This window comes from Ambystoma mexicanum, chromosome 6q (genome assembly GCF_040938575.1).
Source record: "Ambystoma mexicanum isolate Mex_15411 chromosome 6q, UKY_AmexF1_1, whole genome shotgun sequence".
Classification (NCBI taxonomy): Eukaryota; Metazoa; Chordata; class Amphibia; order Caudata; family Ambystomatidae; genus Ambystoma; species Ambystoma mexicanum.
The window spans coordinates 1,406,367,733-1,406,390,369 of record NC_090937.1 but is presented as its reverse complement, the minus strand read 5'-3'; the positions used below and the strand labels follow the sequence as shown (position 1 = coordinate 1,406,390,369).

Here is a 22,637-nt window from a genome sequence, read left to right as displayed (position 1 = left end):
TAGTGCTTCTAGCTGGAGGCCACGGCGTAGAGCGCCATTATACACGAAGTCAAAGTCAAGATTAAGGAAACAGTACTGTTGGTTTCTGAATAAACAAAAGTTGAACGTGGTGAATGAATATAAATACCTGGGCGTTCTATTCAGTAACTCTCCCACAAATAAGCCCCAAAGAGACAGTCTAAATGGTAAATTGACCACATTAATATCACAAGCCAGAATATTGCAATATAAGTATGGTAAGTTCTCATGTAAGCATATTCTAACCTTTTATCAGCAAAAGGTACTTCCCATTATTACCTATGGATGTGAGGCTTGGCTACCTGTGGAGGCATGCTATTGGAATAAATTCGAGGCAAAATTTTGGAAGAAAGTCTTGAATCTCCCAAACTCTAGTCCAACAGCACTGCTCCGCTTTGAGTTGGGAATTCTATCAGTAAATATACATGCTTCATGGAAGAGATGCTGTTTATTCAGAAAATGTGTGTTGGGCCTGGCGAGTAATGGCATACTTAAGATTCTGGCAGACTATCTTCTACGTTCAGTACACTTATTTCCATCAAGTTGGAGAGCGGCGGTCATGTCCGATTTGACGGAAGCAAATATCTCATTAGACACTCTACTAATTAATCCTTCTAAAGCCAAAATTAAATTATACCAACTTGATTGGCATATAACCTAACAAGATTGTCTAAAATTAAAAGATTTTTATAGAGCTCTGTTTGGGCATAAAAAATTCAGCCAAACCGCGGATTATTTACTAAAATGCCCCTCTCACAAACTCAGAAACCAAATACTGAGGTTTCGCCTGAATCTATGGCCGACCAAACAAATTTTGGTAAGAAGGGGCATCATTAAGCTGGATGATTCATTCTGTCGATTTTGTAATGATAAACTAACCAAGGAAAGTTTGAAACATCTTTTAATAGAATGCACGGCTTTAAAAATGCAGAGAAAAGATATTATTGATAAATTAACAAGACATCACTATATAATACGCTCAAATGATGAATTATGGAATGAGTTATTTGCGACTCCAAAGATCACAGTAAGAATAGCCACTATTCAATTCCTGAATAAGCATTTATGCCCAATTTGCCCAAGTGAGTAATTGATTGCTTTCTTTATTCCGATTATATGATTAATCATGCTAATCACATGTGATATTGTATGATGTTTTATTTGTCGACTGGCATACCTTGCTTTTTATTGTATGTGTTTTGTATAAAAGTAATTATGTTTGAAAGGTTAATTTAATTAGCCAACCCAAACTAAATAAAAAAAAAAAAAAAAAAAAAAAAAAAAGAGCGCCATTATACACCCATACGGCCCACAGATCATCCGGGTCGATCTACAGTTTGCTGTCACCTTCAGAAGTCGGAAAAAGACTCAGCTACAAGATCTAGGTTTGTCGGCGGCAGGTCAGCGGGAGAGGACACCATGCTCTTGTCTGCCTTCACTGCATCAGAGGTTCTCAGGGAGCCCTCTTAACCGATAGCCTCCCCAACCATGCCCCTATGTTAATAGTTTTGTGTCTTTACTTTGTACACTGATGTTATAGGGGTGTCTGTACTTTGCTTGTGAATGCGTTTGATGTGAAACGTGGGTTTAAGCGGTTAGTAAAAGCCCGAGTTGTTGTGAGCTACTCATTTTCGTAATTGTATATTGTTAGTTAAACAGAAGTTGTATATTATTCCTATATATTTGCATGGTTAATTTCGAGTTTTTCAGAATGTATTGTATGTTTGCAATGTAGGTTTTGCTATTAGTATATGCTGATGTTAGTTTTTTTTACCTGTCATTTGAGAGTGGGAGGGCCCCAACAATGTTGGTTTCATTCTAGGTTTCTTTTAATAACCAATTAAATCTTAATGTTAGCATTCCCAACATTTACATATTTTCACTTTTTATAGATCGAAACCTTTTATGTTTTTCACCACTGTTTTTTTTTTGGTGAGAATTGTATTGTTTGTATGTGAGCTATGTTTGCAGACTTGTGTTGGATGGGGTAGATCATGTTATGTGTTTTGCAAATTTGTCATTTTCTGGAAAAATGTTAATTTCGTTTAGTCCCTCTGACCCTACGGAACATGTACGTCTGGCCTTTTGTTGGGTGCAGCAGATCCTCTTTTGAATTCGTGCATAAAGGTATTCATTTAGCAGAATGCGATTCATTTAGTTTTGTCCCTCAGCCATTAGTGTACAGGACCGAAATATGTGCGGGTCAATGAGAGAGAGAGAGAGAGAGAGAGAGAGAGAGAGAGAGAGAGAGAGAGAGAGAGAGTTCAGAGCAGCGGTTGTCTGTAGGTTTGGCATTATATGTTTAATTCAGTGTTACTTTGCGCCTTCTATGCATAAACGGAAATAGCAATACTTTTTGTTGCCTTAAATTTCGCGTTTAGCTGATCCGATAATAAAAAGTTTGCGGAATGCACTATGCACTAGCTGAGCCTAGAGTCTAAATGTGCGCCGATAATCTTTAGTTCCCAGTATCAACATTGTCCAAATATTACATTTGTTTAGACTGTGTGGAAATACTTATGTTAAAAAACAAAGGTTTTCAGCAATCATAGAACGTTGTCAAATTTGATGCGAATGGTCAGAGTTGACCAGACGAATTGCATGCCAAATGAATTTGGTTAAATTTCATGGACAAAAACAAAAGTTACAGGGAAAAACTTTTTTACATTTTCCTACGCAATATTAGACCCTTGCCACTTGTCCATTTTGACGCAGAACTGGTTATTTGCTAGTGTTCGTTGTCGGTAGAAGGGTTCCCAGACATTTTTGTCAAAAATATATCCTGTGCTATATTACAACTCTCACACACACCGGGTGGTTTGATTACAAAGTTAAAATCTCTTTCTTCAGTTAAGGCAACATAAGTTGCCAACCCACAGCAATTCACCACAACCACTCAAATCTGGCTGAAAGCCAAGACAAGCAATAAGAACGTGATGCCGGCATTGCGGAAGCCCGGCAGATGGCTCAATGCTCACACAATCGAACGACTCGTTAAAATGAGGCCCATACAATGTTTTGCCATTCGGATAAAATTAATCTTGCGAGTGGCGGGCGGGGTGAGTGAGGTGGGTAGGTGCAAACCAAGGAAGGCGACCACTGCCTAAACACAGTTTAAATTCATGTTTTATAAACGAAAGGCGTGATGAAGTTATTGGGAGAACACGTGTGTGACAGACAGCTCTTGCCATCTTTTCGAACCGAAGCACGTCAGGGTCCCGCCATATGTCACACTAAAAGGGATCCCAATTTGAGTCACTTAACATCGGGGTAACTTCACTTTCTACAGTCAGCCCGCGCAGGTGACTGAAACTGCAGCACAAGCCGGTGCGCCACTTACGTCAGCCTTGGCATAGTGATCGAGGATTGACGGGAGCAGTGGCAGGATAAGGGTGAATCCCAGGAGGTCGATGAGTAGAGCCAGAAACACGACGGTTGTCACGCGACCTGGACCCGCTTCTTCCGGGGCCTTCTTTTGTGCGATGCCCCTGGGCGCATCCTCTCCTCGCGTCATGCTCTTCGCCATCGTCCCGCGCGGCCTGCTCCCCAACTGAAACGACACCAATAACGAGCCTGCTTTAAACCTTTTAAAAGAAAGTTTCAACAGACCAAACCGAAAATGTCCCCACCACTACTTCCCCTCTACATTTTGCAACCAGCAGTGGTAGGAATGAAAGAAAAAAAAACTGGGGGCAGAGGGCCTGCCTGGGTGGAGTCATGGCAGTAAAGGGACAAGCTTTGTGTTTGAGGGGGAACAAAACACGGGCAGAAAAAAAAGTACACTTTTTTAAAACATTTTTTTTTTATTTTTTTTTTTTTTTTTGAGATCACCGAAAATGTGCACAAGTCAATACAATGATATTGTGGTTATCAAACAATGAACACAACAATAGATGTTACATTCAAACGATGTACGGTGCACCCACAAGAGGAAAAACGGCCAGGAATGAACGAGAAATACATGATTTAAGCCGTGACATTTACAACAGGCTGGACAACTCTCCTAGCAGCTCAATTAAGGTACATTGATGGAGAACAAACTATGAACGCTGTATGTAGAGGTAGAAACATTCATGGGGCGATAAACATAGCTGTAATAGAAGAGCACAGTGTGTACAGCATACGCAGATATCTTGCTACCAAATGTGCATATGTTGTTGTTGCCAAAGGAGCATCAGTGAAGGGACATGCCATTGTCTGTGAACAGCAGCGCAGTCCTAACATACATGGATATTCAGGAACATTTTTACTATGCCTTTCCTTCAGTTACTTGTACATCTAATTTACACCTGAATAATCTGTGTGCATGTGGCATAGCAAGCCAACGACAGTGACAAGCAAGACATTTTTACTTTAGAGTGCGTCAAAACGCTGCACAGCAGGGTACCGATGCCGAACAGTAATGGTTAAAAATGTTAAGCATTAAGTCAAAAGTTACTACTTCAAAATTCCGTGCTCTATATTCGAGCCATCCATAAGTAGTGTCCTGTCCTACTGCATGGGATTCACACGCATCGAGTCACGGGCGCAGGCCTACAATGCAATACTGGTTAACTTTGAGGTAATCACCAATCAGTGCTCCGTACACGTCATTTGCAACAGGCGCCATTAAGGTGTATGGGCAGCATGGCCATTTGAAAATACCAGGCGTATTTAAAAATAAAGTACGGGGTACATTGCACGCTTAACAGTTCACTCTGTTCACCAGTTCACTAGATTACTCGGTTGGCATTTATATAGGCACGCTAAACCGGTAAGTAGCAGCAGAACGCGAGGGGAGATTCTATATATTACTTATAAGGTTTGGCGGGGGTGGGAAAACTCAATCTCGCGGACAGCTGATCCCTGGAAGAAGAGCTCCTTGACAGAGGTCATAATGCACACAACCCGTCACTGAGTCTCCCAAAAGTATGCTTTTCTCACGTGATTGATAGCACGCTTTCACAGACCGAAAATCCGTCAAACGTCATGGGACTGCAATTTGCACTGCGCTAGATTGTAGGCAAATAAGCGCGCTTCGGTAATAAGGATGCCATCCACACTCCTTATGTACAATTATATATCTATTGGGAATCCTTTAGTTTAACTGTAGATACTACTGCAGTGATCTTAGAGTGCTACACCAGGCATTTAAATAGTTTAGTTGGTTTATTTATATAGCACAGCCAAACCCTGGGGTAGCTGGGTGCTTAGGCAAGTCATTTGTTACATACAGTTGCACATACAAAGCTTAGGCAAGTCATTTGTTACATACAGTCGCACATACAAAGGTGGCGTACAACATTAGAAGAAGGTACAGTACAATGGACCATGTTACAGAGAGGTCCGTGAGGAGGCAGGGTTCAGTGGTAAATTGACTGATTACAAAATAGTCCAATGCAGGGCTGTTAAACATAGATCCAAGGATAACAGATACCGGATTTCGCTAAATGCAGTTAATAGTGCGAAGTGGGTAGTTCCTTCCTTTACCACGCGAATGAAAAAAAAAATAACACTAATACAACATTTTCCTTAACAATGGCAGCCGTCCAGATGGTAAACATAGTAGCAAGCAAACGCTTCTATTTACCATTACACAACTATTAGAGGCGACACTCTTGATCTTTGCAGAAAAGGGGTTCCCATTTATTAAACGATTTACATCACTTTTAAAACAGTCAAACGATCAGTAGACTTCCGGGGTCACTATCGTTAAATTCAAACCATAAATTCATCCAAGGGCCCACCATAGACAATCGACTGGTACTTGGGGTATTGCCCTATAGGCCACTGCAACTGGCATGCTTCTGAGCCACTAGGTCTCCTTTCACAAAGCATCTCTTTTTGCATTATGACATGGCGGTCAAAGGAATAATAGATGAAGGTCCATTAGGCAACTAGGAATCCAGATTGGTATAAAGAAAAGACCCAGGTCCGAGCCATTTGAAATGGAAATAAACATAATATTTTTTATAACAGTAAAAATAACGTTAAATACGTTACCTATTTCTTCCCAACGGACAGGTCAACCTATTAGTTTTAGTGTTTTCATGCCAATGAGGGGGATCTGAACCAGCAATCTTGCCACTGGTACCTCACACTAACCTCAGAGATACTGGCTCTCCTTTTAGAAGGCATAGCTTTTGCATTAGGATATAGCCATCAAAGACTTTCGTGAATACTTGACAAAGACTGCAGTGCCCTGAATTCTCCAATGCACCTACCATGTTTGACAACCTATTCTATGACAAGACAGGAGGCTCGCATTATGCTTTACTTTCTTTATTTGCTGCCACACCAGCACTTTAAAACTTAACTTTAATACTGTACATTTATGTTCTTACAAAACCACAGTTATGGAAAACGAAAATGGACCAGTTTAAACGTTTGTTTCACATCTGCATGTGATCACTGTAATCACCCGGGAACTACAAATCCCATGATCCTCAGTCTCTGGTAGTCCAAACCTCCCAGCTCTGCACCTATCAGTGGGCAGCCTCCTGTATAAGAACCCTTGTGCCCAGGTCCTTTCCTCTTTCTTTTTGCTGCCATAAAATAAGTGACATTTTTCTCCATCTTTGCTTATAGAAGGATTGTTAGTCACGTATATATTTCTATTATTTATGTAATATGTGTATATCAATATGGCATTACATCGTAGCGTGCATGGAATTAGTTTCATTCTCCTCAAAAGAGTTTACCTGAACGCGTAGCGGGAGCGTTGCGCAGCGTATTACATTCAGTAAGCGCGCGGTATACTTCTTTCATGAAAGTTCGAGTGTTGTGAAGAGCGAGCGAGGGCCGGAGCTGCAAGCAATTCCGCTCGCTTCAGGCTGCCGAGCCCCGCGCTCTGTAATAATCGGCGCCGGCGAACTCGACAGCCGTTAGGACCTGAGAGCCGGAACCCCCTCAGGTTTTTTCCCAGCTTCCCCAGGGATTCTAGCTTCCGCTCACATTGCGCTTGCAGTCGTGTAAGAGGGAAGTAGTAAACCAGAGCTCCAGATTTATTTCGGGAAAAAAAAAAAAATTATATATATGAGAATGCATTACTTACCGTAAAAGCATTTCTGATGGTTGTATCTGCTTAGATTCACATGCTGTGCATAGGTCCGACATCCAGTGGTCACTGCGGAGTATTGCATTTTGTTTTTCGTAGTCGAAAAAGGGGACGTCGACAAGGCCTGTCTGAAACACTATCCCTATAGTGACGTGCATTGTACCCACAATCCCTCACGCGTCGAGGTCCCTCTGTTTGTATTTTTCTGCCCTGAGGGAGCCTTCTAGACGTGAGTGAGTACAGAAAAGAGAGAGATATATAAAGGAAGTCTATGTTCCTTCCATCCGAGCGGGGAGGAAGGGTGGGCGCATGTGAATCTAAGCAGATACAACCATCAGAAATGCTTTTACGGTAAGTAATGCAGTCTCTTCTGATGTTTGTTAATCTGCTTAGAATCACATGCTGTGCATAGACTAGCGAGCAGTACCCGGAGTTGGCGGTGGGTTATGAGAAGGAACAGTAGAGAAAAGGTGTCGTAATACTGCCTGCCCCACCTGGGAGTCAGATCTAGAGTGTGTATCTAGACAGTAGTGTTTTGTAAAGGTGTGCACAGAACTCCAGGTAGCCGCTTTGCAGATGGACTCAAGGGGAACATTTGCAATGAATGCTATGGATGCCCCCGTGCCTCGAGTAGAGTGTGCTCTTGGCTTAAAGGGCAGTTCTCTCTTAGCAAGAGTATAGCAGAGAGTGATGCATTGAACAATCCATCTAGAAATAGTGGATTTTGAAACCGCATCTCCTTCTCTTCCTGCTGCCACCGAGACGAAGAACTGATTAGTCTTCCTCAGTGGTCTGGTTCTTTCCATGTAGAACATGACCGCTCTGCGTACATCTAGTGTGTGCAGAGTCCTTTCTCCCAAATTGGAAGGATTTTGAAAGAACGTTGGTAGTTCTATAGATTGGTTTACGTGGAATTTAGAAATAAATTTCGGAGCAAACCTAGGGTGAGTGCGTAGAACCACCTTATCTCTGTGAACTGTAACGAAGGGGTCTAGAATAGAAAGAGCCTGAAGTTCACTTACTCTCCTGATGGAGGTGATAGCTATTAAAAAAGCAGTCTTAAGAGTGAGGTGTTTAAGAGATGCTTTGTGCATGGGTTCGAATGGAGAGCCCAGGAGTCTGGTAAGTACCACATTAAGGTCCCATCCGGGAGCTGGGTCAGCTATCGGAGGGTGTATTCTCTTTACTCCCTCCATGAAGGCCTTAATAACAGGGATCCTCCACCACGACACTTTGAGTTGGGAAGTGGTGTATGTAGAAAGTGCCGCTAGGTGGACCTTGATGGAGTTAAACACTAGACCTGAATCCAATAGGTGGGTCAGGTATAGGACCACATGTGTGGGAGAGCAGTCAATAGGGTTGATGCTCTTACTCCTGCACCAGATGACAAATCTTTTCCACTTGCTAGAATAGCAGTGGCGAGTGTTCGGTTTTCTGGCTTCCCTGAGGATGTCCATGCATCTTTGCGGGAGTTGTAGATGTCCGAACTCTATGATCTCAGGAGCCAAGCTGCTAAATTCATGTTCTGGGGGCATGGATGCAGAGTCCTGCCCTTGCCCTGAGACATCATGTTGTACGGGCAGGGGAGTTTTACTGGGGGAGATAGAGACATCTCCATCAAGTGAGTGAACCATGGTTGTCGTGCCCACATTGGGGCCACTAGTATCATGGTCACTTGTTCCTGGTGCATCTTGTGCACCACTCTGTTGAGAAGGGGAGTCGGGGGAAAAGCGTAAACAAATTTCCCTGACCATTGCATCGACAGACCATTCCCCTTGGATTGGTTCTGGGGATACCTGGAGGCGTAACTTAGGCATTGTGAGTTCTCCAGGGTTGCGAACAGGTCTATCTCTGGGAATCCCCATTGTGTGAAGACGTCGAAGACGATGTCTTCGTGCAGGCGCCATTCGTACTCTTTGGGCAGGGGGAAATCTCTGCTGAGTCTGTCTGCCAGCAGATTGAGTTCCCCGGGTACATGTAGTGACAGTAGGAACATGTCCTGTTTGAGAGCCCACTTCCATATATTCTGGGCCAGTTTGGACAGGCCTGGAGAGTGGGTGCCCCCCTGCTTGTTGATGTAGTACATGGCTGTAGTGCTGTCTGTAAGGACCATTACTGTCTTGCCTTGTAGGTGTTCTTGGAAGGCTTTTAGCGCCTTGAACACCGTTAGTAGCTCCAGTAGATTGATGTGTTTGGATGCTACGTTCGGAGTCCACACTCCGTGAGCAGTCTGATGGGATAGGTGCGCCCCCCATCCAGTGAGGGATGCGTCTGTGGTTAGAGTGGCATCCGCCGCGGGTGTGGCAAAGGGTTTCCCTTTTCCCATGTTTTCCTTTGTCCACCACCGTAGCGAGAGAACCAAGGCCTGCGAGACCACCACTAGATCCTCCCATAGTCCGCTGGCCTGACACCACTGGCTGTTGAGCCACTCTTGCATTGGGCGCATGCGCAGGCGCGCGTGAGGTACCAAATAAATACAGGACGCCATCATTCCTAGCAAGCGCATTGCTTTGCGTACCGTCACCTCTTGCCCGGTTACATATTGAGGGATCTGAAACAGCATGTTTTGGACCCTCTCTTTGGAGGGGAAGACGAGGCCGTCCCTTGTTTGAATTAGAGCCCCTAGGAATTGTTTGATTTGACTGGGGTCTAAACTGGACTTCTTTTCGTTGATGGAGAAGCCCAACTGGAACAAAAGGTCTACCCTCTTTTGGGTATTGGAGAAGCATGTTTCGTAAGAATCCCCTGTTATGAGCCAGTCGTCGAGGTAAGGGTAAACTGGGATGGACAACCTGCGCAGGTGGGCCGCTGCCACTGCCAGCACCTTCGTGAATACCCTTGGTGCTGATGCTATACCGAAGGGTAGCACTTTGAACTGGTAGTGTTTGCCCTCTATCATGAACCTTAGGTATTTTCTGTGCGCTGGCAACATTAAAATATGAAAGTATGCATCTTTCATGTCCAATGTTGTCATGTAATCTCCCTGAGAAAGCAGTGGGATCACTTCCTGTAAGGTTACCATACGAAACTTTTGGGGTTTGATAAACTTGTTTGCTGGGCGCAGATCTAATACAAGGCGCATGGTTAGATCCTTTTTGGGTACAAGGAAGTACACTGAATAAATACCTTCCGTTACCTGAGATAGAGGCACGACCTCTATGGCTCCTTTTTCCAGCAGTTGTTGTACTTCTTGGAGAAGGATGGCAAGATGTTCCGGTGTCATGCGACGTCCCCTCGGGGGTCTGTAGGATGGGGAACTGTTGAATTCGATACAGTATCCGTGGGCTACGGTGGAAAGTACCCAACGGTCTGACGTTATCTCCTCCCATGCAGGAAGAAAGGATGTTATCCGGCCCCCGACCGGTGTTGCATGGGAGGGGACGCGAATCTTCGCGTCACTTGGAGTTGTTGGGGGCTTGGGAGCCTCTGGGGGTGGATCCCCGACCTCTCCCCTTACACCGGCGTTGGCCTCTTTGGCTGTACTGCCCACTATTGGTCTGGTAATTGGTGGCAGGGTATTGTTGATGTTGACTTTGTTGTTGTTGCTGGCGTTGGCCACGAAAAAAGCGTTTGTTGCCATAGCCGCGTCTGGTAGTGGGCCTAGAGATCTGGTCAAGAGTCTTGATAGTATCGCAAACTCTTTTTTAGCCATCTCTAGAGCTTCATCCACCGCTTTTCCGAAGAGGTTAGAGTCTTCGACAGGTTTATTTATTAAAGACGCCTGTGTCTCCGGTTTAAAGCCTGAGTTGCGCAGCCATACATGGCGTTTTAGGAGTATTCCCTGCACCAGGGAACGTCCCGCTGTTTCTGCCGCGTCCAGAGAGTTTTTTACAATGCTCTGGTTCACCTGGGTTCCTTCGCCAATAGTTGAAAGTAGGCGTGTACGTAAAGGCTCTGGTGCTTCCTCGGCGTCCTTGCGCAGTTTGGTCCACTGCGCGTCTGCGTAGCTAGCAAGCAAGGAATTGTTGTTCGCAATTCTTGCTGAGAAGGCAGCCGAGGAAGTTACTCTCTTTGCAAGGGCATATAGCCTCTTGCCCTCCTTGTCAGGGGGTGCCTCACTGGTGGAAAGTGGTACCCCTGCCCTCTTTCTAGTATTAGATACTACTAGGGAATCCGGTATGGAATGTCCCCTAATGTAGAGCGGGTCTGAGGGTGAAGGAGTGAAAAGTTTTTCAATTCTCGGATTGACCCCTCTGATCAATGCGGGAGTGGACAGCGAAGGGATGATTCTTCTCTTCACTGAAGCGAGGAGGGGAATGGTCTGGCTGACCGGGGGTTTCTCTTTAATAACTCTTTCTACAAAGTCCAATTCTGGAGAGAGCTCCCCAGTGTCCAGTTCGAAATGCGCTGCTGCTCTGCGCAACAGTGCATTGAAAGTGGGCCGATCGTCAATTGGAGACGTGTTCCTAACCGGAGAATTGTCCAGAGGAGTTAGGTTTAGGACATCAGTGTCGGAATATACTGATGGGGATTGCCAGGGGTGCGAAGGTCCTTCTTCTGGGTTTTCTCCGAAGCCTTCTTCTATAATGTCTGGTCTGTCTTCCAGACATTCCTCCTGGTTCTGTCCTTCTTCATTGTCCATGAAATCATCTTCTTCCTCCAAGTATTGTTCCTCCCCAGTGAGGTTGTATACCTTATGGAAGTCTGAGGCTGTGTCCTGCTGGGGATCGACTAGCCTCGGATTTTTGGCCCTGGGATCCTCCTGAGGCCCTTCTCTAGTCCTCTTGTGAGTTTGAGAGGTCTGGGTACTAATAAACCTTTCCATCCTCTCCATACAGAGGTGGAGTCTTTCCATGGTTTCATGGGGTACCCCAGAACGGTCTGGCGGGGGAAAAATAGAGTCATCTAGCTGGAAATGGCTCGACCTCTCCCAAAGCGTCGAGGAAAGTGTCCCGTCGCCCTCCGAAAAACCTTCAGGTGTGCCGGGTGACCCCCCGATGGAAGGGGGTAGTCCCTGCCTTTCTTCGGGCTTTTTCGGCGTGCCTTTCGACTTATGCGTAGCACTCAACGTGTTCTTCGGCGTACGCTTCTGGGCGTCGGCTCAGCGATCCTCGCCAAGCTATCGGCGACTCGTTTGTCGGCGACTCGTTTGTCGGCGGAAGCTTGCGTTTTCGACGCTATGGGTGTCGAACGCTCTACGGCGGTCTGCGCCTTCTGTTGATGCGCGCCGGCCGATGGTTTGGGGGCGGCGCCCTTATTTGCCGAAAGCCCAGTCGCTGGTCGCGGCTGCGGTTGCAAGAGGGGCTTCGAACCCGAACGGTCCGAGGAGTCCGCCGGTGGAACCTGCGTCTCCTTGGGCGCCGAAGCTCTTTTCGTCTTAGACGAAGAAGAGCCGTGGGTTGTGTGCTTATGCGAGTCTTTGTGTGCGTCAGTGTCGCCGGGGTGTTCATCCCCATAAGCAGGGCGTGAGCCGAGCCCGTCGGGGCCGGGGACAGACGACGAAGCGCGCAAGCGCTCTTTAGAGGGGGTTTCGACTTCCGTAGCGGAGGTCGTGTTATCGCGTTCCTCGTCACTGTCGGTGGTAGCAGCGGCGGGTGAACCGTCGGCCTTCGACATCGCGTAGGCCGCCCACCTTTTAACCCTACGGTCTTTTAGAGTTTTAGGCTTAAGAAGCCGACAAGCCGCGCAACCTTCCTCCTTGTGATCGAGGGGCAAGCAGCGGTTACACCGTGAATGCTTGTCCTTCCAAGTAAATTTGCCTTTGCAAAGCGGGCAAAACCTAAAGGGTGTCCTCTCCATAGCCGAGGCAATAAATCGCGATAAGCACCCCAAGGGAAAGGAAGGGGAAAGGGAAAGGCATTCTCAGAAAGACCCAGAGATGTCCCACGACCCCACTCTCCCTACTGTATATGGCCTGCGAGGCCAGGCCACGTGTTCGGCAGCGCCGAAGGATTTCCTCCGCTCGACCCTCCGTCGAAGATTTTGCTCGGCGGAGAACAGCTACAACTGCGTCGAGGGAGGGTTTATTAATATTATGAGAAAAAAACGACCAAAGGTCGAGGGTTGCAATGTCTCTTCGAGTAGCTCCGCGTGAAGGCGACCAGAAGCTGGGCAGAAAAAAACAATCTGAGGGACCTCGACGCGTGAGGGATTGTGGGTACAACGCACGTCACTATAGGGATAGTGTTTCAGACACGCCTTGTCGATGTCCCCTTTTTCGACTACGAAAAACAAAATGCAATACTCCGCAGTGACCACTGGATGTCGGACCTATGCACAGCATGTGATTCTAAGCAGATTAACAAACATCAGAAATATATATATATATATATATATATATATATATATCTATCTTTTGATTACGTTATAAAACGCAAGAAGCGGTTTACAGGCACACAATACATTACTCCTCAGAAACGTGTGTAGAGCCTGAAGAGCCTTCATCTGCTGACTTCCACGCAGTTGGCCCTGCCAACACCTCGATTATGGCTCAGTTTGTCACCCCCACCAAGACCCCTTCCACTTCTCCGGAGTGGAGTCAAGAAGAGTGGGAAGAGGATCCTTCCCAGCAAGAATCAGACTTGACACAGAGTTTTAAGAAGGTACTCGGAGACTCCTTGCAGCAGGCGGTCTCTCAAGGGGTGCAGCCCATTACGAAGAGATTGGAGACTCTGGAAATGATAATGGCTGGACAACAGAAACAGATCACAGCCAAGAAAAGACGGGCTAGTAGCCCTGATGAAGGAACGTCAGCAGGACACCCCCAAAAAGGGGTTGAGAAGAAGGGGTGTAAAGTAGCCCGGAAGAGCAAGCACTCTTTGACCCCCCCGGGCATCACTGAAAGGGTTAACACGGTTCCCCAATTGACAGGCGACCCTGTGGCCAGGCTTAAAGAAGCCTTCCTGGCAAAGAACAGAGACGGCCAGGATAGACCCCCTACCCCAGGGGTGTACAATTTAGGGGACGATGACGAGGGCTATTCGCCCGATGATGAAGGGGGGCGAGGAAGAAGAAGATATCAGTAAAGGTGTGGAAGTCCCTTAAATCATAGAAGATACGGCAGACATGTTCAACCCCGAAGCCATCCGACACCCTAAGTCCTCAGAATGGGTATCTTCCCCTAGAGTGGCACTTTACATGGCTCAGCATATCAGAAAGCCTCTAGAAAGAGAGGTAAGCGAGGTAAGATCAAGAATGAGATCTGAGTGTCCTAGACCAGAGCTGCCGAATAAACTAACAGAAACCCCTGACTTAGACCCTAAGATGGTTACGTTTGTGACCAAAACAGCTAGAGACGTCAGGAAAGGATGTCAGGATAAGCTCCTGGACATTTCGGGTCTATTAGCAAAAATTATGGACCTCGCCGAGAAGTCAAAAGATACAGGTACGCCAATAGACGCAACCGTCCTAGGCAACTGGGCGCAAAGAGCAGTATGCCTATTGGGCAACGGCAATTGTGCCTTATCTTCGGAAAGAAGAAGAGGAATCTTATTGAAGATTAACAAGTTGAGCGACCTGGCCACCTATGAAGCGGGCGAAGGCGCCAAAGGTCTGTTGTTCGGCGAGGCGTTCGCCAAAGAAATGGCACAGTTCGTAGGAACTTATTCCGCTTTAGAGAAGGCCCAGACTTCAATCAGAAAATCTTTCCAGGGCGGATTTTTGCCGGGACCGGACGACATGGGGGGGGGGGGGGGTCGCTCATCCGCTCGCTATAACTCCCAACAAAGGCCCTACAATCAGCGCGCCCAGTACTGGGCCTCCAGACACCAAGACTCCTTCTTCCCGGCTAGATCAAGGTTCCCTAGAGGCCGCAGGGGAAGAGGATCTTACAGACAACCAGGGGCAGCAGCCGGTGAGTACAGCATGTCGGAGTGTAGGAGGAAGAACCCGCCACTACCTGCGCGAATGGCAAGCATTATCAAGCGATGCATGGGTGCTACAGGCAGTAACAGGCCTACAGATAGAGTTTATAGGTACGCCAGTGCAGAGAACAGAACCCCGCCCCATAGTTATGGCGCAAGAGGAAGCAGCGCTCCTGCACAGCGAGCTCAGAAAACTAGAAAGCAAAAATGCGATAGAGCGCGAACTCCAGAGAGATCCCGGTTTCCTCAGCAACATGTTTCTAGTTCACAGAGGAGACAAAGTAAGACCAGTAATCAATCTGAAAGATTTGAACGAATGGGTGCTATACAACCATTTCAAGATGGAGGGGTTTCATCTTCTCCGAGCCCTTCTGCGCTCCGGAGACTGGCTAGCTCGTCTAGATCTCAAAGACGCATACCTAACGATTCCGATAGCAACTTCTTATCGGAAATATTTGCGCTTCCGATGGAAGGGAGAAGTATGGCGATTCACGTGTCTCCCGTTCGGTCTGTCCTCCGCTCCTTGGGCCTTCACCAAGCTCATGAAACCGGTGGCAGCAGCCATCAGAGAGAGAGGCATACGCATCATCTATCTAGACGACATTCTCGTCTGCGGATCAGAGAAAGCTACTCTAGCAAAACACTTTCAATGGGTATTCTCTCTCCTCACCACGCTAGGATTCCTAGTGAACCTAGACAAATCCCAACTACGTCCGGTCCAGAGGATAGACTTTCTAGGCTTCACAATAGACTCAGTGAAAGCTTCCCTCGAGCTCCCGAGTCACAAAGTGAGAGCGATCAAGAAAGAACTCAGAACAGTTCTAGCAAAAGGGACTATTTCCCTTCGCAAACTAGCCAGAGTAGTAGGTCTTCTAGCAGCCTCCATTCAGGCGATATTTCCCGGTCCTCTTCATTATCGAGCCCTGCAAAGGCTTCAAATAAAACATCTCCAAGGAGGTCTGCGATATCCTCAATTAGTGACTTTGGACCGCGAAGCCCTCACAGAACTCAACTGGTGGCTAGAAAATATGGAGGCCTGGAACGGCCACGCCATTTTTGGCGACGCGCCAGACCTAGTAATAGAATCAGATGCAAGCAGGGCAGGCTGGGGAGCCAGATGCGAACATGTGCAGACAGGAGGGAAGTGGTCAGAGGAAGAGTTACAACTCCATATAAATTGTCTCGAGTTATTAGCGGGCTCTTTCGCAGTGCGCGCTTTTACGAAAGACAAGGTGAAATGTTGCGTACTGCTCAAGATGGACAACATCTCCGCAGTGCGATACATAAACAAATTGGGAGGCACAAAATCCAAAATGCTAGCCGAGTTAGCGAAGTATTTCTGGCATTACTGTCTTCAAAACAGAATCTCTATCAGCGGAATACTTACCAGGCAAGCAGAACGAAGTAGCAGACTGGAATTCACGTTATCTTGTGGACTCCAGCGATTGGAAACTACACCCCCAAGTCTTCCAGCAATTGCAGAATCTATGGGGGCCCCTACATATAGATCTATTCGCGACCAGACTGAACGCCCAGACATCAAGGTAATTAAGCTGGAGGATAGACCCGGATGCAGCGGGCACAGATGCCTTCCTGCAACGCTGGACAGGGGCAGTACATTATGCCTTCCCGCCGTTCATTAGGATCACGAGAGCTCTAGCGAAAGTTCGCAGAGACCAAGCAGAAATTGTGATGGTGCTCCCCCTATGGAAGGCACAACCTTGGTTTCCAGTAGCGATGGAACTTTCTACGGATTTTCCGAGGATAGTGCCTCAGCTGCCGGACCTTCTTCTCGACCCATCCGGCCATCCTCACCCACTAGTGATCACGGGCTCGCTACATTTGATAGCATGCAGGGTTTCAGGAAAAGATGGGACCTGCCAGGAATTTCACAACTCGCTGCAGATTGTATCAGAGACTCCTGGGCGCCTTCCACCCTTCAGAGCTATAGCGCGGCATGGAATGGGTGGTCCAGGTGGTGTTCGGAGCACGAGTTGGATCCCATTTCAGCCCCTTTAGTAGAAATCCTCAACTTCCTAGCTTTCAAATTTCAAGAAGGCGGCACCTTCAGAACGGTGGGAGTGTATAGGTCAGCCATTTCAGCAGGCCACGATGAGATCGACGGTACCGCAGTAGGTGAGCACCCAGCAGTTGTACATCTACTCAGGGGGATGAAGCTCAAAAGACCACCTATGCCCAAGTACAAAGTGTTGTGGGATGTTAGAGACGTTTTTCGCCTCTTTCTTACATGGCCCGATAATGAGAACTTGTCCCGATCTCAGTTATCGGGAAAGCTAGCCATGCTGCTTTGCCTTACAGCCTGTAGGCGGGTTTCTGATGTCAAAGCACTGGAAATCGATAGTAAAAGATATGCCGTCCGGATAGAATATTTTCCTATTACTAAAAGGACTAAGACAGATGCGAGAGTGATTGACTACCCGTACTTCACTAGTAATAAAAAGCTTTGCGTAGCGCAATGTATCAAAGATTATGAGAAAGCAACAGCGCATATTAGGCCATGGGGAGTGACCCAGCTACTCATTGCGCGCAGGAAGCCCCATCATGCAGTAGCATCAGCGACCATTGCTAGATGGGTGAGAGAAATGATGCATTGGGCAGGGATTGACTTGTCACTTTTTGGCGCGCATTCAGCCAGGGGGGCGATGGCTTCAAAAGCTTTTACTACAGGGGTGTCGCTGCAAGACATTATGAAAGCAGCAGATTGGTCCTCGGAGTCGATCTTCAAGACATTCTATTTTAAGCCTGTATCGGAAATACCTAATAGGGTGGAGAACAGCGTTGAACAAGCATAATGCGAGCCTCCTGTCTTGTCATAGAATAAAGATTGCCCACGCTATCAGCTCAGGAAGTCTTCATTCTATTAAAGACAAGGAGGCGAGCATTATATCCCACCCAGAATAGTAACATATCAGTTGCATTGGCATGTGGTTAACTTTGTATCACCGTTGCTCATTCCCACCCTCATAAGGACTCTCCATTCCTTTTAGGAGATGACCAGAAAACTACAGGAAGAAGAAACTCGCGAAATTGAGTAAAGTTTCTTTCAAGTTGGTCGTGTTTGACCTGAAAGCCTTCAGTTCCGAGGATTGTTAACAGTTCATCCCGAGAGGATCGCTCCGTTGGCGAAGAGACTATTGAGTTTGAGGGTTCTTATACAGGAGGCTGCCCTCCGATAGGTGCAGAGCTGGGAGGTTTGGACTACCAGAGACTATGAGTATCATGGGACTAGTAGTTCCCGGGTGATTACAGTGATCACATGCAGATGTGAAACAAACGTTTAAACTGGTCCATTTTCGTTTTCCATAACTGTGGTTTTGTAAGAACATAAATGTACAGTATTAAAGTTAAGTTTTAAAGTTAAGTTTTAAAGTGCTGGTGTGGCAGCAAATAAAGAAAGTAAAGCATAATGCTCACCTCCTTGTCTTTAATAGAATGAAGACTTCCTGAGCCCATAGCGTGTGCAAATGTTGCATGATTGGATATGTTAATGATGCCTCAAGCTGTAATTTCACTGCTGTTAAGTAATCCAGGTTGTTTGATCACCAAGTTTTTCATAGATAAAACGTTAAAATAAATAAATAATATAGCGTTCAAAAGGTGTAATCGATGAAGATGCATATGGGAGCCAGGCTTGGACGGCATAAAAATCAGTCCCGGCATTAAAGACAAAGTGGCCCACAATCACATTACAATTCATTTCTATCCAGAAGTACTTTCCAATGGGGCGTTTTTGATAAAATATGTTGCAAATAATGTATTTGGAAACAGATTTGCCTAATAACATCGGTTAAAGCAGGAGTAGGAACTTATGAAACTGGCCCACTCTGGCCAAAAAGGTGGTATTTTCTGTAAAAAAAAAAAAAAAAGCATATCTAGAATCCTGTATTAGAACTTCGGCATTGCCCTTTCGGCCAGCCCCAGCCTGAATCTGGACTCATGTGCCCCAGCAGCGTTAAACCTTCGAAGGGGCAAGGAGGTGATGCATGCTCCCTTTACAATGCTTTTTTTAGGCTTTACTTGTCCGTTTTCTTGCGAAATTAATCCCTCCAGCATCATCATTGCCCTCTGGAATGCCCAATCCATCTGCAATAAAGCCACTGTGGCCCTTGACCTGTTCTTCCGACTCAACCTACACTTCCTCTGCATCACTGAAACTTGGATCCCCCTCCGCCCCCCCTCATCAACTCCACTGTCCCTGCATCTCTCTCCACCCCCTCTTCTTCCATGTCTCATGCCTCTCCGGTCGCGGTCTCATTTTCCACCCTAAATGTCTTTCTTCTTCCCCTACCTTATCTCTCCCTACATTCCCCTCTTTTGAATTGCTCTTCAAATCCTTCACTTACCCTCACACTATCTCCTTCTTAATTTACAGGCCTCCTGGCCCTCTCCCTTCTTCTATGTATTCCTCTTTGGCAAACCATTCACCATTGTCACCTACCACCAGGCTTGAATAACCATTTATGGAAATCCTTCAAGACATATGCCACTCTGCATTGCACACTGGGGCCTACACCTGCAAGAGTACAAATGAAATATTATACAAAGGCTGGGAAAAGACGCAAACCCAGCGGACTTCTTATTGCAATATCTGCTACCAACACAAGCATCCTCATCCAATGTTGCAAACCATCAACTATGTGGTTCATCACGCGTGTCCAGTCCCCTATCCACAGGGGAGCTGACGTGACACACAGCTAGTGACCCTAACCTTGCAGTCATCACATTGTGTATCAAGTCGGGCAGGTGGAGACATGATAACATCCGGTGGAAGGAAACACATATGCACACAATACAGACACTTGCACCCATAAAGAATGAACTCTTGTCATCCTCTCAACTGATACTGAAATTATATCAAATCGTGATACCTGCGAGACTGCAACAGAGAATAATAGATATAGTTCATGAGGGACACAGGACATTAGTTTAACAAAATAAGGTCTGGTTCCCCACATATGGATCGGAGGTTAGAAAAAGTCCTCAAGACATGCAACATCTGTCTTAAGCTTACAACCCCAGACCTACCCAGAACCCACTACACATGACCCCTTTTGCCAGACCATGTTTGGAAGCAGCAATCCACTTCTTTGGCCCATTACAAGCAGGTATATACAAATTAGTGGCCCTTGACGAACATTCACAGTAGTCTCACATACAGATCATTTGGTCCACGGCATCGTCAGCAGTCATAGCCATGTTTGACAGGATCTTCTCCACATTTGACATATCCAAGATGGTCAAATCTGATAATGGCCTCCCTTCACAGGCCATCAATTCAAGGGATTAAAAAGTAACATGGGGTTTCACCATAGAAGAATAATACTGCTGTGGTGCCAAACGAACAGGGTTGTTGAACGCTTTATGTCAAAACTTAAGAGGGCAGTAGGAGTGGCTAACATCACACGAAAACCCATAGAACAGACAATATACCAATTGCCACTGGACTACAGAAACAAGCCCCATTGCATGACTGGGAAATGCCCAGAAGAGATAATGTTTGACCGCCAAGTGCGCAGAAGACTCCCGCATGACACACAGAGGAGGAAAGAGACACACGAAGAACAGGAGCTAAGACTACACAATGTAGAAGCAAAAGGATGAATGAAAGTGTATGCAGAAAGGCACAAACATTCAAGAAGGAGAGTGTGTTTGTACGTCAACAATTTCGCACAAAGGCACGCCCCCATTTGATCTGCAGCCACTAATTGTGGTGAAAAAAAAGGGAGGAAAAAAAATAAAATAAACCATCAACGGTCACCGCAGTGCGTACCGAAAAAAGAATCACAAGAAATACGTCATGCTTCAGAGGAAAGCAGTGGAGCAGAAACGCCAGAGGAAGAATCTGGATACACTGGCGATGAAGAGTCACACGATAAATAGGTGATGAGCGGAAAAAGAAGAGCCTGAGAATCAACCAGTGCCAGAAGGAATACGACCTTGAAGAATGGTGAAGCAACCTGTTGCGTTTCCTTTTTATATAATATACATCACGCTCATACGGTGGGAGGTATAAACTTGGGTTTAAATCATAGGAGCCCCCAGGAGGCCAGCATCTTTACAGCAACATCTTCGTGTATGGTCTCATCAACATTCTGGAACCATACACGAAGATGTTGTCATAGTTGCATTGCAGGTTCTAATAACAAACAGGAACTCTGTAAGCATGTATTAACTATAACAATATCCTCACATCTCCCCTTCTAAATGAAATTAAATTTATAATGAATAAACATTGAAAGTTTTGGCATAACATTTCTACTATGCCGTGATAATGTATAAAAAAATGTTTTTGTAAATTTAAACTTCTACACAATATAAAAGGATACAAGATCTTCATGTTACACGGATGTATAACAAAATCCTGGATCATGTTGGCAGTTCTCAAGTACTCAATAATACACAGTCTTGTTTAAGGTTCCTCATTATTTTCCTGTGTTTTAATATAGGCTGACCATTGTCATTTCTTTCTTCACATGAATTATCTTGTGTTTTCTTTTCCTGTGTTCTTTCTTTGTACATCATACTTGGCACATCACACTTATCCTTGAATGTCTTGTCTATGAATGTTTCTCCATATCTATCTTGTTCCCTTTCATTTCTCATTACTTCCTCCTCCTTTGCCAAGACTACATCACATGACCATTTCTTGCCGTCTTCTAAAATCACTGATTTCTTAGAACAGTCTATCACTCTTTGAGGAGGACGAGTCTTGACTCTCCTTTCATTACACGTCTTGGCTCTCTCACTCTCACCCAATCACCTTTCGCAATCCAACTCTCTTGAACATTCTTTTGCTTGTCATAGTATTTTTTATACTCTTCTTGTTTCTTCTTTACTTTGTTGACAACGTCTTCTAAGTTTATCTCTTTGTTTCTTTTGTTCATCATCCAAGCAGGCTGAAGCCTATTTGTAGATATCCTTCCCCTCATCAATGTGAATGGAACTTCCTCCGTCACCGAATGTGGTGTAACTTTGTACGTGTTGAGGGCTTCCTTGAGCGTCTCTTTCCATGGTAGACCATTCACATTGGCCAATTGAATAATGCCTTTTATGAAACGGTTCATCCTCTCCACTTAACCGTTCCCCATAGGATGGTACAAGGCCGTAGTGCTGTGTTTAATGGCTCTATCCTTCAGAAACTTTTGAATTTCCACAGACATGAATTGGGCTCCATTATCTGACACAAGCTCTTGCGGTTCTCCTTCTCTATTAAAGATTTCTTCCAAAAACTTCATGACTTTGATAGCCGATACAGAGTCCTCAACAATACCACATTCCACCCACTTGGAGGTGTAATCCACCAACACTATGAAGTAAACTTTTTGTGATCCCAATGTCTCATACGGCCCAGCTATATCAATAGCCAATTTTGTCCACACCGTACTGGGAATATTTACTGGCTGCAATGGAGTTACACGTACTGATTTACTCTTGTCGTTCAATGCGCATGCAGTACAATCCCTGACCAGAGTTTCCATTTCGCTCCACATGTTGGGCCACCAATAGGCTTCCCTTACTCTCCTCTTTGTCAACATTCTACCCACATGGCCTTCATGGGCAATGTCCATAATCCTCTTCTCAAGTTTGCCGGAGGTATTATGCAATCTCCCCGATAAACACATATTTTATCCCTAGATAACTCACTCTCAATGGCTCTTCTCAACATTTCTTGTTCAGAGTCACACTCTCTGGCTTCTATCCATTCCTCCTTTGAGAAACTAGGATGCACCTGAGCTATGATACAATCCATGTTTTCTTCT

General features: G+C 45.7%; 1 protein-coding gene across 2 annotated transcripts in view; it reads right to left on the bottom strand.

Annotated features, from left to right (window-relative positions):
- MFSD10 (major facilitator superfamily domain containing 10) overlaps nt 1-22,637 on the bottom strand; it is a 999,075-nt gene that overhangs the window by 907,852 nt on the left and 68,586 nt on the right. For both annotated transcript variants that reach the window (XM_069632064.1, XM_069632063.1), the window contains exon 2: nt 3,359-3,568. In XM_069632064.1, coding sequence (XP_069488165.1) covers nt 3,359-3,544 — 186 coding nt within the window. In that variant the 5' untranslated portion in view covers nt 3,545-3,568. The remainder of the gene's footprint in view (nt 1-3,358; nt 3,569-22,637) is intronic.